The 16718-nt window shown below is 40.4% G+C and overlaps 1 protein-coding gene across 6 annotated transcripts in view; it reads left to right on the top strand.

Annotated features, from left to right (window-relative positions):
• RUFY2 (RUN and FYVE domain containing 2) overlaps window positions 1-14280 on the top strand; it is a 24857-nt gene extending 10577 nt beyond the window's left edge. For 4 of the 6 annotated variants that reach the window (XM_027693045.1, XM_027693046.1, XM_027693042.1 and 1 more), the window contains 12 exons: window positions 119-184; window positions 1582-1651; window positions 2863-2964; window positions 3546-3662; window positions 4133-4300; window positions 5472-5569; window positions 9267-9386; window positions 11118-11247; window positions 11625-11719; window positions 12400-12448; window positions 12743-12820; window positions 13661-14280. In XM_027693045.1, the coding sequence (XP_027548846.1) occupies window positions 119-184; window positions 1582-1651; window positions 2863-2964; window positions 3546-3662; window positions 4133-4300; window positions 5472-5569; window positions 9267-9386; window positions 11118-11247; window positions 11625-11719; window positions 12400-12448; window positions 12743-12820; window positions 13661-13804 (1237 nt within the window). In that variant the 3' untranslated portion in view covers window positions 13805-14280. Of the gene's footprint in view, window positions 1-118; window positions 185-1581; window positions 1652-2862; window positions 2965-3545; window positions 3663-4132; window positions 4301-5471; window positions 5570-6433; window positions 9062-9266; window positions 9387-11117; window positions 11248-11624; window positions 11720-12399; window positions 12449-12742; window positions 12821-13660 lie in introns of those variants that run through there. The other 2 variants (XM_027693043.1, XM_027693047.1) reach the window with 2 other exon arrangements.
• Window positions 14281-16718: the final 2438 nt, after the last annotated feature.

Here is a 16718-nt window from a genome sequence, read left to right on the forward strand (position 1 = left end):
CTTTCTTTTTGAAAACACAGTTAAGGTGGACATTTGCATATGGTAGATATGCATATTTTCAGTACCTGGTTCAATACATCATTTTGTTAAAGCTAGTTTCATTTTGTGCTTGCTTTAGAGATGTTCAGATTGCTGCAATATTGGACCAAAAGAATTATGTTGAAGAACTAAACAGGCAACTGAAGTAAGTATTACTTAGAAGTGTGTGTGTCAGGCTTACAGGGAAATTCCTGTTGCACCACAGCTTTGGGAAAGAACTCCAAGAAAGAGGTGCAAGTTCTTGATGTTTAAGCTGAGGATTTAGTGGAGTAGGAAAGGACACTCTCCTGGGGGAGACTCAGGAAATGTGAGTTTTCATGCTTTTTGTTTTGGCAGTCAGAACCTTTATTTTTTCAAAGAAGCAAAAGCTGATGAAGGTCCTCATGGTTCGTAACTTCACAGGTACAAAGAGCTTGGGCTGGATTCGAGCTGGATTTGAGTGTTCTGGGTGAATCCTCGTGTTTTTGTTTCTCTGCCTTTCAGAATATTTTAGTTTGTAGCTTTAACACCTAGGGCTGAAACTAAGTTCAATGCTTGCTGGAAGCTACTTGTAGGTTGTGGTTCCTGTAGAGACAGTTTTCAGGAAAGCAGCATTTCCCCCTTACTTTGCATGATGGAACAAGCCCAGTCCACCACTGTGTTTGGTACTATGCAAACACAGGAACAGTGATTTTAATTCCCTGAGGAGAACTGTACAAAATTAAACAGTGTGAGGAGCTTAACAGGGAAAAAAACCCCAATAAACCAAACCCCCAAACCAAACAAACCCACAAAGTAGAGTGCATAGCACAGCTCATCTTGATCCCTTTTTGAAATGTAAATCATGTTTTTAATTTTTGAATGCCGGTAGTCTTGATCATTAGTTACTTTAAGGTTACTGTTGGAGTAGAGATAGTCTGGTTTGAAATGGTGTTTTGTTTTCCTGTGTGTGAAGTGCAACCTAAAAAACACGTGCTTCCAGCAGAAACAGGCAATCAGGTTATGGAAAAGGCCTGGCTGTAGTTTGATAATGTAAAAAACAAGAGTAATAAAAGGGAATAAAATTCTGATGAGACTCCTAAATGAAGTCAAGAAGCATCAAGAAAGAGAGAGCCTCAGGACAAATCTCAAAAAAATCAAAGATTTTTATAAAAGAAATGTGTTTTAGAGGAAGAGAACCTGGAGAATGGTTTTGTTTTATAGGCAGAAATAACACGGAGATTGTAAACTCTTTGTAAACACAGAGATTTTCCTTGAAGGGAACTCATTTATCTTTTGGATGCTTTTGGATATAGTTGTGAGGATAAAGGAAAGGGAGAATACGTGTGAAGTCATAGCCAACCAGGAGTTTAAGTGAGAGGAGTGACACTGGGAATTGTAAAGAAGTATAAAAATATTCAACAAAGGAAAGTAATTTTCTTATATTTAGGAAAACCTCAGGTAACGGGAGCAGACCTTTTAGCTCTTAACCATTAATCCCTGTACCTTACATTAAAGTTTTTGTGCTTGGTTGGCTGAGTTTTGCTGTAATTTTGAATACCATTTTTTCTTTTTCCCTCTCAGTAGCACAGTCAGCAGCCTCCATGCAAGGGTTGATTCACTGGAGAAATCAAACACTAAACTGATCGAAGAGGTATTGTTTTCTTTTGGGAATGTATAACATATTATTTACTCTCAAAGGCTGTTTTGCTAATTATATTGTATTATTCTATGTAAGTTTTGTATAATGGGTTCAGATACCTTTATTTTGGCCTGAAGGAAAGGTGCAGTAGCTGCAGGGATTTGAAGCCAGCTTGCCTAGGTAGCCTGTAGCATCGGGAAATTAATTCTGGGTGACATTGCAATTTCCAACTTTTGGACAAAACGAGAAGAGAATCCTTTCCTAATGCCAGCTGTCAGTCTGATTTTGTGCAGATGACTAGTCCAGAATGGATGGCACCAGTTGCTACAAAGAGACAGAAAGCAGTTCACCGAGCAATTTCTGTTACTCAGCTTTAGCCAAAGGATCATTTCTTACTTGTTTGCTGTATGCCTATATAGAGCTTTTAGACTTGTCTAGTTCTGGTTTTATATTTATATCCTATATTTTTCCTTATCTTTGATGCTTGACTAGATTCCGATGTTTTTAACTTTGTAAGAGACAACATCTTTTTTTTTTTTTTAAGTCCGAGCTGCTTGAGAAATAGTTAATGAAGTGGAAAATTGAAAACTCTAAATTCAGCTGTGGAAGGGACTCGAGGTGTAATGTATCCACACAGAGGGAAGACATTGTTTCTGAGTGTTAATTCTCAGAGTATTCTGGTTCCTTTAGAAACCTTCAGCCCAGCTCTAACCTATTTTGATCATTTGGCTTATAATTCTGTTGTTAAGGTATATACTGTAGGGCCCAGTTATGAAGTGTCATCTTCTGTAAATATGTTTGCTTTTCATCCGGGGGAGGCTTTCCTATGTAAATTGCTCCATTTGGTACATTAAGATGTCCAAAAAAAGAGAATAAAACTGGATGAACTTGAAGTCAAATGGAAACAAAAAATTGAGGATGAGGAAGGGGAACTGAGGGTCTTTAAGTCATAATGAAGCAAGGAAAAGAAAGCATGTTCTTTACCAGACATGGAATAATGAAGTATCTTGAATACTCATGCTGCTGTGTAATGGAAGTGACTCAGGACTGAAACCAGGAGCTTTGTTTTCTTCAAAACAATTAATCTTCTGTTTGGTAGGTGAGAATAGGGCAGAGGATGTCTTGGTCTTGCATTCATCAGAACATTTTTCCCTTTATTTCTACTCACAGTAGTGGTCACACTGCTTTGCTTTTTTTGTTGTTTGTTTGTTTTTTCTTTTCAGTTAGCGATAGCTAAAAACAATATAATTAAACTCCAGGAAGAAAACCATCAATTAAGGAGTGAAAATACTCTGATTTTAATGAAAACCCAGCATCATCTAGAGGTATGTTGGTTTCACCACATTTAACATTGTGACGTTGTGTTTGTACATCTCAGCCTGAAGTGAGCTGTGACTTGTCCAAATCTGAAACAACTTTCGTCAGGGAAAGGACCTATGAGAAGGCAATACTGTGTGAAAGTCTTGTCAAAATAAGCTGTGTTTTAGTTGGCAGACTGTCTGTTTTGGCCTGTCTCGTATCTGGAGTCATTGTGTGTCCAACTGCTGAACTTGACTTTCCAGCTGTGATTTGCAGCTCCTTCTGTGACTCCTCGTACGTGTTTCCCAGGATGATGGGTAAAACCCCAGGTTAAGCAGATGTTTGGATTGCTCAGTAGTGAAACAGTTGTGTGTTCAACTGACACTGAAGGAGGACAGTGCTGCAGTATAGATGTTCCTTTTGCTACCTGTACTCAATTCTCATTGTAAAACCGATGGTCACGGGGCAGGAACAGCTCTCTCTGTGTCTGTGCCGTGCTTGGATAATGTATTTGTTTTTGTAATAATGTAATTGATTTTGTTTCCCCTGAATCTCTGCTATTAATTGCTGTACTTGTGATGGAGAAAGACTCTCTGTATCTTTGTAGGCAACTAAAGTGGATGTTGAAGCAGAACTTCAGACCTACAAACACTCCAGGCAGGGTTTGGATGAGATGTACAGTGAAGCTCGCAGGCAGCTTCGGGAGGAGTCCCAGCTTCGACAGGTGAGTCTTGCTGCCTCTGATAAAATGGGGTTTTTAAAAGAGCAATCAACACATTAATATTTCTATAATAATGTTGCTGAAGAATAGTAGAGAAAGAATATTTTTCTTTGAGAAATTTTAGGTTAAATTGTTAGCAATACTGGGTGCTCTGTATCTATGCTAAATATAAATACTTTAGTTCTGTTTTTGTAATTAATACCGAGGCAACTCTGTGCAGCACTGACAGGGTAATTTTTTGTCATGTGAATTGTGTTCTCCTGAAGTTAAAAATACCCCATTGGTCACTAAGTATATGAGTGTAACATTTATGTAGTGGATAATTTGCAAAATGAAAGAGGGGCAGAATTTCGAAAGGGGTGAAATAGGTGGTGCTGCTGCTCTGTTCGAGTTTGCTTCCCAGGGTTTTTTCAAGATAGAGTGTTACATAGTTACATAATTAGTCTGTGTTCCACTGTGCTTGTGTTTCATAGGATATGGAGAATGAGCTGGTGGTTCAAGTCAGTATGAAACACGAGATAGAGCTTGCCATGAAGTTGCTGGAGAAGGATATCCATGAGAAGCAGGATACCCTCATCGGCCTCCGCCAGCAGCTTGATGAAGTTAAAGCAATTAACATGGAAATGTACCAAAAGCTGCAGGTAAAACTGCTGCAGACAAAGCAAGTGAGAGAAATGCATTGCCATTCTGGTCAGCTAAACATGCTGTTCCTTTGGGTTTTGGTTCCCTTATGCTTTCTTAGATCAGTGTGACATTTTGGAGCATTGCTTGTGCAAACATGACTTCACACAAAGTTCTGAAGGAAGCCACTGGGTGGGTTTATGGAAGAAAAGAGCGTGGGGATAAGACCATGGCCTAATAACATGCTGTGTGAAAGAGAGAGAGTAATGGTGCATCTGTATAATGACATTTTTTTTGACCTGTGTTGTATTAAAAAAACAAAAGAATCTAGGCACATAGTGAGGAGTTGAAGACCTGACCTTTCCAAGTAAGAAAAGGAAGACAAGACTGTATTAAGTGGAAAAAAGTAATTACAGTTTTGGGGAGTTTTTTAAGTTTGTTTTTTTTTTTAATCTGTCAACAAATTAAGAAAATCTATAACAATGCAATGCCTTTTTGGGAGAATATGGGTCTCAGAGACTCCCCCTGCAGTGAACAGATAACAAAAACACAGGGAAGTTTACCAGTGAATTATTAATGCAGAACATGACTTTGATTTATGGAATAAATTATCAGAATCAGCACAAGAAACCAGTCAAATCTGTGGCAGAATGAGGGGAAAAAAATCAGGATGCTGCAAAAAGATGATTGAGGTGATGGACAAAAGATCCTGCTTTTCCACCTGCAACTGTGAGGAAACTGGACCAGAGAAAGAGAAATATATATAAAGCTGGAAAGAAATACGAGTAGAGAATGTTCTCCAGTGTGAGGGTCTGTGGGGTTTGGATCTGTAGGAGAACCTTAGTGATTTTCAGGACTAAAGAGCATCTTGGCTCTTTACTGGTAAGGTTCTAATGGGCTACTGGATCGATGAATTTAAGTTGACTTCCAAAATAATTAACTAAGAAAGGAAACCAAAGGGAAACATTTTTGCTTAAAAAATAGCATCACTCACAGATAACAAAACTACAGATTTGCCAGGCATAGAATGTTAAGTACTTGTCAGCAAGGGTTTTTAGAAGGGAATACTTAAAAGTAATTAAAACATGAAGTCATTGCAACATTTTCCCCTTCAGATACTGAAGAAAAAGCCCCCATGAGGTAGCAGTGCAAAATACACCAACTTCAGTTTTGACCTTTTTTGTAACACAGGTTTCTGAAGATGCTATGAAAGAAAAGAGTGAAATAATTAGTCGATTAGAGGATAAGACCAATCAAATTAATGCAGCTATGAAACAACTAGAACAAAGGTACAGCCCCATCTCTGTTTCTCTTCATTCATCACTCCATCCCCTCACGTTTTACTGCATTCCTACACAGCTGCCACTGAAATGTAACTGTCAAGTAGAACGTTTAAAATGAACCTTTCTGAAACTTCACCTAATGCTTTGCTGTTGGATCTTTTTTTTCTGTTTAACAAATACAACTTACTTGAAACACAAACTTGATCTTTCAGTTTTCTCCCTCCACCATCTTTCTTCTGGTCCTAGGTTTTTGTGCTGATATCAAAAGCTGTTCTTTCAGTTGTTTCAAAATTACGATACATTTTTACCTATTTTTTCCCCCACCTGAATGAAATGCAATAGAAACTGAAGCATTAATCTTGCTTGTACTTAAGCATGTGCTTAATATAAGCATTTAATGCCTTCAAGGATCACTGGTGTGTTTACTGAAGCTGTTACAATTTTGTCCATTGCTTTGGAAGTGCCATTATTTTCAATGACCTAATGAGTTTTCACACTGGAAGGTTGAAAAGTGAAAGACTAAAAGTCCTGAATATAAATTTACATTACAGTTAGACTGCATGTACTACATGATATAATATGATTCATATGTTTTAATTTAGTGGCCTTATATGCAACATTGACCTTTTTAATTGTAAAATATAACATATCCATAAGCCCTGTCATGTTGGTGTTTGACATGTCTTTTTTTTCATTTAAATCTGATTATGAAAAACATGTATTAAAAAAAAATTAGTGACATGAATATTCTTTTATTGACATCCTTTTTTCCTCTTTTTTCTTTTTCTTTTTATCCTTTATCCCAATTTTTGTTTTTAATGTTTTGCTGCCTTCATCTGTCTTTGATTTTTGTCCACTGCATTCATGAAGTGACAAAGATCTGTTAACTCAAACTAGGACTATTGCAATGTCATTCGTCAAATGTGCCAGCAATGAAGCTCAGCACCAGTATAAGCTTGTCAAGGATATATCATTCTGAAAGCTCCTCCTCATCTGCTGGGTTGAAATAGTTACTGATAAAATAGACCTTCAGAACTTTAAAATTCAGACTTGAAAGTGGTATTAGAAATCCTGCACTGTAACTGGTCGTAGCTGGGTTCTGTTTTGTTTTCTGAAAGAACATCACCTCCGATCTCACTTATCCCTCTTAAAAAACCAGTAAATTACTGCACTATTACTAAGCAAATGTGAGCTAGTTTTCTAATGCTATTTAATCACTTCTTAGTTGTCGAACAAAGTTTATTGTAGGAGGTTAAATACCTTTTCCCCTGCTTTCTGCTTTCAGTTGTAGGCTGTATTTATCCCCAAAGCGGGCTCTCTGTTGGGTGTTGTGGTTGTAACGAGCGCTGTTTTACACAGAGTGACAGGAGTTTAGGGAAGAGGAGCTGGGTGTTCTATCAGAACAATGTGTGTGAGAAAAGAGGGTGCTGCCAACATATATAATCTGTATGTACAGTGAAAGAATTATGGGGTTTGGGGATAAAACAGCTAAAGCACAATTCCATTTTGCTGATGTCATGTGGTGAAATATTTTCATGGAGCCTGACTTGGGTGGGACTCCAGACAGGAGGGGACAGTAGGTTCTGTAGCTGTGCCTCCTGCCCAGAGCAGCTGCACCCTGCTGGCTGCTGGGAAAGGTGCAGTGGTAAATAGGGTCTAGGGTTAGGGCCCAGCCCCTGAACTTGTCCGACTGGTTTGTCAGCGGAGGATCTGCCTGGCTGCGTCTGCACATCAACACCCCAACACCCGTGGGAGTGCCCAAAGCCTTTTCCCTCCCTCCACCCATCACTAGGCTGCCTTTACAACTCTAATTTCTGCTGTGAGTTGCTGCTTGGCTGCACTGCAGAAATAAGAGAGTTTAACCTCCTGACTGCCCCTGATACACTTCCTGATGTTTGCTCTGAAATTTGTAGTGCAGGTTGACTGGGAAAGTAATCTTCAGGTCTTTCAGCAGAAGGGGATATGTTTGCAAAAGTGGGCAGGACACAATAATACAGAAAGGTTTCTACTCCATGGTTATATGCTGCCTTATTCCTTAGTTTGGAGTCAGAAAGAGCCTGTAACATGGGCTGGCTACTGAAAAATAAAAGTAAATATCTTCCATCCTCAAAGAAAACCCAAACCACAAGCACTGACTAGACCAGTGGGTGGACCATAGCAGGAATGGGAGCACTGTCCATCTGACAGTCTGTGCAGACAGGTGTCTGCCCCAGTACCATCTGAGTGGCCAATCCAGCTGCAAACTGGGGCCAGCTCAGTCTCTGAGTGAATGCCAGCAGTGCAGTCAGGCCCAGCACCCAGGGGACGGGGCTGCAGCTTTTGGGCAGCAGGTCCCTTTCTGCCTTGCTTGTGGAAACTACACTGGAGTAGATTTTGCTGTTGGTGTTAATGTCCTGTGTAGCTTCATTCAGCTTTTGCACAGGGAACTGACCTGCTTTCCCCAGTATTCTTCTTGGCATGTTTTGGCCCTCTGTGCACTACCATTGCAAGTATGACTGGGAGCATTCTCAACCCCCCTGGGACAGCTGAGGTAGTGCACACTGGATAAGATTAATTCCAGCCTTTGTTCACTTGTTTACTGGCAGCTTTTGCAAACTCCTGCTGGTGCATCAGCAGAAGCCCAGAGGCAAACATATTGCTGATTTACCTCTTTTTAGCTGACACTGGAGTTGAGGCGCTCTGTGTTCAGGTAGCTGCTGGAAGTGAGAAATCAAGCATCTCTCAGATTTCTCCCACCACTTACCTGAGAGGCCCTTAAACATTTTTGCTAAATGGGATGCAGCAGGTGGGGACATTCAGTGGTCCTTCACAGGCTCTTCCACTCTCCTGCCTTTTCATCCAGGCAGGGGTAGCCTGATGAAGCACAAGTCCCATTTTAGTACATTCCCTTTGGTTACATTACATCCATCTTTTTTTTTGCACTAAAGAGGTGACCAAGCAGAGAGGACCCACAGTGAAGTAATGGATTCCAAGGGGAGTGTTAGCTGAAGCAGGCACAAACCCCTGGAATTCAGTAAGGAAAGATTAAATAAAAAAACCAATCCCTCATTTCTTGATGAATCGTTTTTATTTGTCTATAATATGGAGCTATTTTAACCAGTGTAAGAATGCATTATTTTTAATACAGATTATTTAATTTAAGAATATGATGTGGTTGAAATAGTTCTATAAGTGTAGTGGGACCTGTCAGGGTGTGCTTTGATGTCTTAGGCTAGTTAAGTTTTTTGCTGTCTGACTGCAGTGCTCTGTATTCAGCCTTAAGCCTCAATTGTTTTGAGCTGCTTTTGCACAACACATGCTCTGCCCCCTCTTAATGGGTGACTAGTGTGAGCCAGGATTTTTTTTTGGGGGGGGAAAAAAAGCTTCAAAAAATACCACATGAAGGAATGCTAAAGGAAAAAGAAAAGCATCAAGTTCTGTGCTTCAATTCAAACTCTGTATCATCATGCTTTGGCACCTGTTATTCATGAGCAGAAAATAAAGCAGTGATTGCTGACAGTGCTTGCTCTCTGACTGGGAAAAGCCACGAGCTAGTTCTCTAGGCATTGGATGGATTTCTCGTTTGAGTTTGTGAGTTTCCCCCAGGCTTTGTTTTTATTTAGAAATGTTTCTATTTCCCCATTTTTCTTTTATTTGTCTTCTTCACCCTCTACACCCTAATTCTAGCTTCAGTTTTACCCAAAGTTGATTTGAATTACACCAGATTGCAGCAAGCAGAGAAGGCCCAAATGGAGGCTGAGGCCGAGGATGAGAAACTTAACCAGGAATATGTGAATAAATCTGAAAGTCTGCAGAAGGAATTCTCCCAGAAGGAGAAACAGCTGTGAGTATGTCTTTGCTGTTTGGAAAAACACATGGCAGTAAACATTCTACATGGCAATATGTCCTGTGTCCTGATCCAGGCTGGTTGTTGAGAAATGGTTTTGAACAAAATGTAAATACTAAAGATCTTAATGTGAGGTACTGGCAAGGCAGAAGAAAATATGCCATTCCAGGAAAGTCAAGCTGGCTTTGAGTGCCTCTAAAATGATGTACAGCTTGAAAGGAAAGAACAGTATTACTTTTCTATCTAAACAGCTCAATTCATGAGGGAATTATCCTAAGTGGGGGAAAATACATAGTATAGTAGTAATAATACACACTCTTAACAAAACCCACAAACATGGAGTAGGATAAACTTAAACAGAAGTGGGATAAGAATAGTTTGGTTGATCTGCTTGTGAATAAGGCAGAAGTGGTTTAACTTACCACTGCACAGGAAATAAAAAAATAAAAATTCACCAGAGTCATGACAGTTAAAAACTAATGTAAAAGCCAACCCTTTAGTCTTTCTCCTGTTAAATCATTCAGTACTAATTTAAAGAAATATGTAGTGCTAAAAGCTACCTGTAAGGGCAGGTATTTTCCCTGTTTGAGAAGATAACACATCGATTATTGAAGTAAATCTGTGGCTTAAAATTCAGTGATTTCCAATCCCATTATTAGCCCCCCCACCTCTCTCACAGCTCTGAATGTTAATACACTTGTTGAACTGTCATGATAAATGGTCACTTTACTACCACAGTCATCTCTGCAAATTTGGGCAAAAGAACAGTTCAGACCCCAGACTTAGAATTCTGCAATTCTGAAACCTCCAGGTCACGTTCACTTCTTTTTCAGCCAGATGCTGAGGTAGTGTCCCAAAATATAAGTCTTTCCTTTGAAAATGGTTTTGGTTTTAAACCAGGAAAATTAATGTGGATACAGGTTTTCCATCAGAAGACCTTGCATGAATACTCTTGAGATTTTTCTCCTCTTTTTGTGTTGGCACAGTTTGGATCTGCAAGGTTTGAACAGTGTGCTTCCACCCTCTGGTTTCTCCATAACATTCTAAACACCAACTCTTCCATGAAACTGATAGTAAAATTCCAGCTGGAATGGACCTTCCATCAGAATAGCCCTAATTCCTTTAACTGGCCTTCTGTTAAACTGACAGAATCCATTTCCCTCTTTGCATTGAACGTCAGTTATGTAGAAAGCTCAATAAAAACAGTAATTTGAAGTCTATGCTCCTTTATTTTCAATTCTGTTCAACGTGCCATAAACCTTAGTCTAAAATAGAAGATTCACGTTTACAGGTGTAAAATTAAATAACTTTTATGTGTACCAGAGACATCTGCAACCATTGTGGCAGATTGGGTTGGTTTATTTTAGAAACAAGCTGTTTAAGGTTAAGAGGGCTTTTACTTATGCATGCTTTAAAAATACTTCAGAATTTTGTGGTTAGTCTTCTCTTACTTATTTATATCAAAGGTCAACTCTTCAAAATTATGCCATATTCTTGGTCCTTTAAACACACTTATTTTTAAAAGCATTTTCTAAGTGACAATGCTTTGTTTACTGCACTGATACATAAAATATTGTCATGTTGATTCATTATTTCTGTTTGGGAAAACATGTAAATTAATAATTTATTATCATAATAATCTATTGCACCCAGAAATAAACTCATTTTTGTTTTTAAAAATGATACTCTAGTGCACAGTGATGTTTTGTTTTGTTTTACATATTCTAGGCTTCAGCTGGAAACAGATTTGAAGATAGAAAAGGAGTGGCGGCAAACCTTAGAGGATGATCTTCAGAAGGAGAAGGAAACTGTATCTCATCTGAGAATAGAGACCCAAGAAATAATTGACCTTAAAAAAGTAAATTCTGCAGAAAATTTGACTAATAATTCAGACATTGACTGCAAAGTTAATTATGCACTTTGACATGGTATTTTTAAGAATTTCTGCAGGTAGAAAAGGAAGATTAGATTAATGTATTCTCACAAATAGAATAAGGGAAAAAAGTGGGGTTTTTACTCTCCATTTAGCCCTCAGATCAGAGCTCAGTGCTTTGGTTTAATTGTGAGTGGTTGCTGTTCCAAGTTGAACTTGGAGCCCCAGTGGTGGGATGGATCACTCATTCCCTTGGCCTGCTCAGCACAGTCAGCTCTGGGCAGGAGCAGTGTTCTAGGCAGGGGGCAAATACAACCTGAGAAGAGTTTGGCTTCATTTTACTTTGTTTGTTTTGTTATAAGGAGTTCCTTAAACTTCAGGAAAAGAACAAGCAGCTGAAAAGGATATGTGAAGACCAAGAAGCTGCTCTCCAGGAACTGGCATCCAAGCTGAGCGAGTAATTCCATCATTCATGATGACTGTTATTATTGTCAGATAAACTCGAATTAAGAACTATAATCAGATGGTGCTCAAGTGTATTAGACTGTCGGTGACAATAATATTGTTATTTTGGTACCTAACCAGTTAAGAGAAGTGAATATGTCTAGTTAGGTCAGGTCTGTTAATTTTTAATTTTGGCAGCTCTGGAATGTCCCTTTGGTCAGCTGGGATCCCCTGTCCCTGCTGTGTCCACTCCAAACTTCCCATCACCCCCAGTCTCCTGCCCAGTGTGGCAGGACAGGGAGCAGGAAAGGCCTTGGCTCTGTGTGTGCTCTGCTCAGCAATAACAAAAACATCTCCATTATCAACCTGTGTTCAGCACAGATCCAAAGCACAGCCCCTCCCAGGCACTGTGAAGGCAATTCTCTCTCCCCCAGCCCAAAGCAGCCCAGTGCCCAGTGTGCAGAGGCTAAAAGGGGACGTGGAGCCCTCTGGAATAGCTCGGGGGGTGTATCCTGTGGCTCAGGGGCGGGTGGGCTGTGGGGGGGCTGCTCTCTCCACGCTGACACAGTGTGGGCTTGTGCTCTTGTTCAGAGGACTTGGCTTAGAATTTTTTGAGGTTGAAACCAACTTTTTAAATTGTTGGACCGTGACTGACCATGTAGAAGTTTGAAATAGCATTATCTTATTCTTTAGATCGAAGCTGAAAATAGAAGATATAAAAGAAGCCAACAAAGCATTGCAGGTCAGTAGTACTTTGAGGAAAGAAAACTTTTTTTTTTTAGCTGTTCCTTTTGAAATCTTTACTACCTCAAGCATGTTCTCTTTGCACCTATACTTGCTCTGTCCTGTCTCCTTTTGGTTTTGGGGTGTTTTGGAGCAGTCCTGTGCTGCTGTAGAGCATCTTTGTGACATTACACTGGTCCCAGGGCACTGAGCAATTCAGGCAGTGAATGTTCTGCTCTTGATTTGTCTTGTCCCCTGGAGCCCGAAGTTTAACTTCATCAGGTACATACAATTATGGTAATTTTTCCTCCAGGGCCAGGTTTGGTTGAAGGACAAAGAGGCCACACATTGCAAGTTATGTGAAAAGGAATTTTCGCTTTCCAAGAGGAAGGTAAAACTTTTATTAAAATTTCTTCCAACGTGTTTGTAACTATTATGAGAAAAAAAGTTAATTATCTTAGAGGTGTGCCATGAAGTGTAAGTGCTTGGGTGAATGCAGAGTTATTGTTGAGGTGTCTTTCTAGTTCTTTGATACATACGATGCAGCTGGGCCCTAATTTCAAAAGAAACTGTGTCTTTTGGTTAAGTGCCACAAAGGAATATTTTAAAACTTTAAAATTATTATTATTTAAGTACTTTGTGGAATCCTCATCTCAAACACGTCAGCTCTGACACTGTTACAATTTGACATGTGGAAGTCTTTTTATGACATCTTTTTATACAGTGGAGTTAGAAAATGTGAGTTTATTGTCATTTTAAAGTAAAATGTGATGGTAATTTCCATGCTTTAATAATGTGTGCAGGAATTTTCGTCTTATCTTTTTATGTTAAATCTCAATTTGCTACCTGACAGAAGCATCCACTGTTTGGAATATCATTGCTCATGCTGTATTTTTATACAGCAGAATATGTGCTTAATCCAGAGTTTGAGTGCAATCTGCAAAGCATATGTATAAATAAGAAAGTAATAAGCATATAAGGCCCTAGAAGTAATAAATATATAAGGACCTAGACCACTGTGGTGCAATCCTAGATAAACATGATCTGTGTAGGATGGCATCATAATTTGGGATGTGGGTAAATTCCCTTTCGAAAGCTGATTCCATGCTCAGACCCAAGAAGTGAAAGGGGCCACATTTCGGATTGCTCTGTGTATATTGTTTATTTTTTCCAATTGCTGAGTATGTTTCAATTGTAAATTTAAACTTTTGATCTTCTCCCCACTGTTTAGCATCACTGTAGAAACTGTGGTGAGATCTTCTGCAATGCCTGTTCTGACAACGAGCTGCCTCTGCCCTCCTCACCAAGGCCTGTCCGGGTCTGTGACTCCTGCCACGCAATCCTCATACAGAGGTGCTCTTCTAACGTGCCCTAAGGTTGTGTCACTTGATATTCATTAGTTCTGGTGTTCAGCTATTCCCGTAGAAAACCCAACGCCACCTAAAGAATGTACAGCAGTATTTCCAGGCTGCCAGGTAAGCAGTGTAGCGTTGCAGTTTTGAGGTGCACTGGAGGAGTCACTTCTCTGCTTCCTTTTGAAACCAACAGAGGAAATGGGACCCAAATGTAAAAAATGCACATGTGGAAAAAAAACCCCAAACAGATGAGGATGTTGGTCTAACAAATGGCTTAGCATCTCCTTTGGAGGAGGCAGGGCAGCTTATAGAGGAGATTCAGTGTTAACATTTGGTGGGTATTTTAGTTGTTGAGATGCTCTTGAAAAAGGTGATGCACTTACCTGCTTTTACAGGCTAGTCTGCCACAAGTCCAACCTGATTCTGCCCCTCAGTGTGCCTGTGATACGTTGTTGTGTAGCAAAACCGTGCAGTAGCTCGTTTTCAATTGTTTTTTTTTAAAAGTGTTGCCATTAATGCAGTGCTCTGATAAGTTCTTGCCAAATACCATATTTGTTTACTTCCTCTTAAATACCAGGACTTGATGCATCCAGGAGTATTGCACTGACAGCTCTGCTCTGTGGAGTCACAGGTGGAAGGGGAGATTTTGTCAGGGAACAAGCAGTGCCTCAGGCACTTGCAGAAGGAAGGTGTGTTTTGGTGAATGAGTTTTGCAAAGGAACTGTTAATATGATGTATCTGTGTTTCCATCAAAAGAGAGCTGTCCATCACACACCTTTTGCTTGACATTGTAACTCTGAACGCACCTCTTGGCATTATTTTTGTGCAAGTCATGCTCTCAGGCTGTCCATGTAGTCAGTGTGTGGCTTTAGAAACCACCAGGACAGCCTGGGATTAAACACCAGGGACCACATCCTTTCTGTGTTGCACAGGAAAGTTCTTAGTTTGTCACCATCTCCCTCAAACTTGCAGAGTTTGTTCCTAAACTTCATTTTTTTGCAGAGCACCTTTGAGCCCCCCAACTCTGTCGGCACTGACGAGCCCTCAGCAGAATTACCAGCCCAGGAGCTCCTTCAGCTGTGGGCTTGGACTATTCCTACTAACAGGAAAAGGGAGGCTTGGGAACAAGTCTTCTAGTTGTCCTTGCACTTTGTTTAGCTTAGCTTTGTCTCTGAGGATAGGGATTTAGTTAATATCCTAAAATCTAACACAGCTGTTCTTTTCAACACTCAATGTAGTTGCTTATGTAGCTTTTGTAAAGAAAAATGTTTCTAAAATTACCTGATGTAACTTTTTGTAAAATACCAAATAAATATTTGTAAATGTGTAAATAACTTTTGGAAAGAAAATAAATTTAATTGATCTGCAACTTAACTAAGGGAATAATGTCACTTTATTTAAATTTGTAATTGAGAGAATTGTATTTTTTTTTATTATGACTTGTTCATGATACTCAGAAGACTTTTGCCTGTGCTGGGGAGTGGGGAGCTACCCTGCTAAAGACACAGTCAAGTGCTGCTCATGTGCCTGCTGAGAGTTTTCCCAGTGTTTTCCAGTGGGCACCGGGGGCAGCAGGGGTTGATGTAGGATGTAGATGATGCTAATCTGTACTGCTTTAATAAGTAACTTGTCCAAAAGTCTGCAACTAAACAGAAGTAATTTTAAAACCGGCGACTTTTTAAAGTGGATTTCCGTAAGATACAATAAATTACATTTCTGTTACTTAACTGCCATCTTTTCCTCTCCTCTGTGCTACCCTCTTTGCAAGGGGAAAAGCATGCAATTACTCAGATTGTTTTTACTGTCTCCAAGTAACATTTTTCCTTGAACTAACTGGTGAATGCTGATGTTCCCTTGCATTCAAACTACATACCTGGCCTGCTTTTAAGGTTTTTGGACCACACTATGACTAATGCTGTATCTTTGTGTTTCTGTAAAAGCCTGCTTTTAGATTGATTCTAAATCCTCCTCACAGAGCACAGGAAGAGCTATGGGGTACCAAGAGGGCCTGTAACAGGATCAGAGGAGCCTTTTATTCCTCCTGGGAAATGAACTCTGCTTTCCTGCACTGGAGTGTCAGCAGGTACACAGAGAAAATATGTTCCTCCTCCTGCTGCTGCTGCTGCTCCCCTCCCGTGCACAGGGATCACAAGAGCTGCACCCACCTCCCCACGAAAGGGGGGTCACTTACCGTGTTGGCACCGGCTGCTTGGAAGGAAAGGGATTCCTGGCACCAGCAGCCGAGCACTGCAGCTCCTGGGGCTGGAACACACCTGTACACAGCCATGAACCCTACAGCTGCCTGGGCAATCCTTACTCACAGCTCTTCATCCCCACAACAATTCCTCTGCAATTTAAATGCTGCTCAAGTGAGGTGGAAGGTTCGTCGCTGAATGCTGCTCTCGTTCCAGGGTGAAGGGACAGGACAGGCCCGAGAGATTCACTGTCCAGCTCTGTGGGATTGAGCTCACCGGGGCTGAGCCAGAGTGCTCCTTGCAGATGGACTGGTTGGAAAAACAGCTCAGAGCAGAGCCCCACCCTGCTCTCCAAAGGTGAGTCTGAGCAGGTGTCAGGTGTCCCCGAGGGAGGTACAGAGCTGGCAGGATTTAAGCCCCCTGCTGTGCCCAGAAAAAATAGGCTTCCTTCAAGCACACACACTTGCTCTCTCCAGTAACTCCTGCAGCTGGATTAACTCTTGTCCTGACCATTGCCATTTAGGAACACCTCAGTGTTCTCAGCCCGAGACCAAGAACCCCCTAGGTCTTAAGAGCACAGAGTTCCAATGGTTACAAACTCCTCTTCCCTCCCCTTCCTGGCCAAAACTGCTCCAGTGCTTGGAAAGCTTCCTGTGCCAGTTACCCTTTCCAGCTCTTTCTTCCAGTCCCTTTGATCCCCGAACACATTCTCTAGTGAAATAAACTCCATTCTCCTCTC

This window comes from Neopelma chrysocephalum, unplaced genomic scaffold (genome assembly GCF_003984885.1).
Source record: "Neopelma chrysocephalum unplaced genomic scaffold, ASM398488v2 Primary Assembly neopelma1_89, whole genome shotgun sequence".
Taxonomy (NCBI): domain Eukaryota; kingdom Metazoa; phylum Chordata; class Aves; order Passeriformes; family Pipridae; genus Neopelma; species Neopelma chrysocephalum.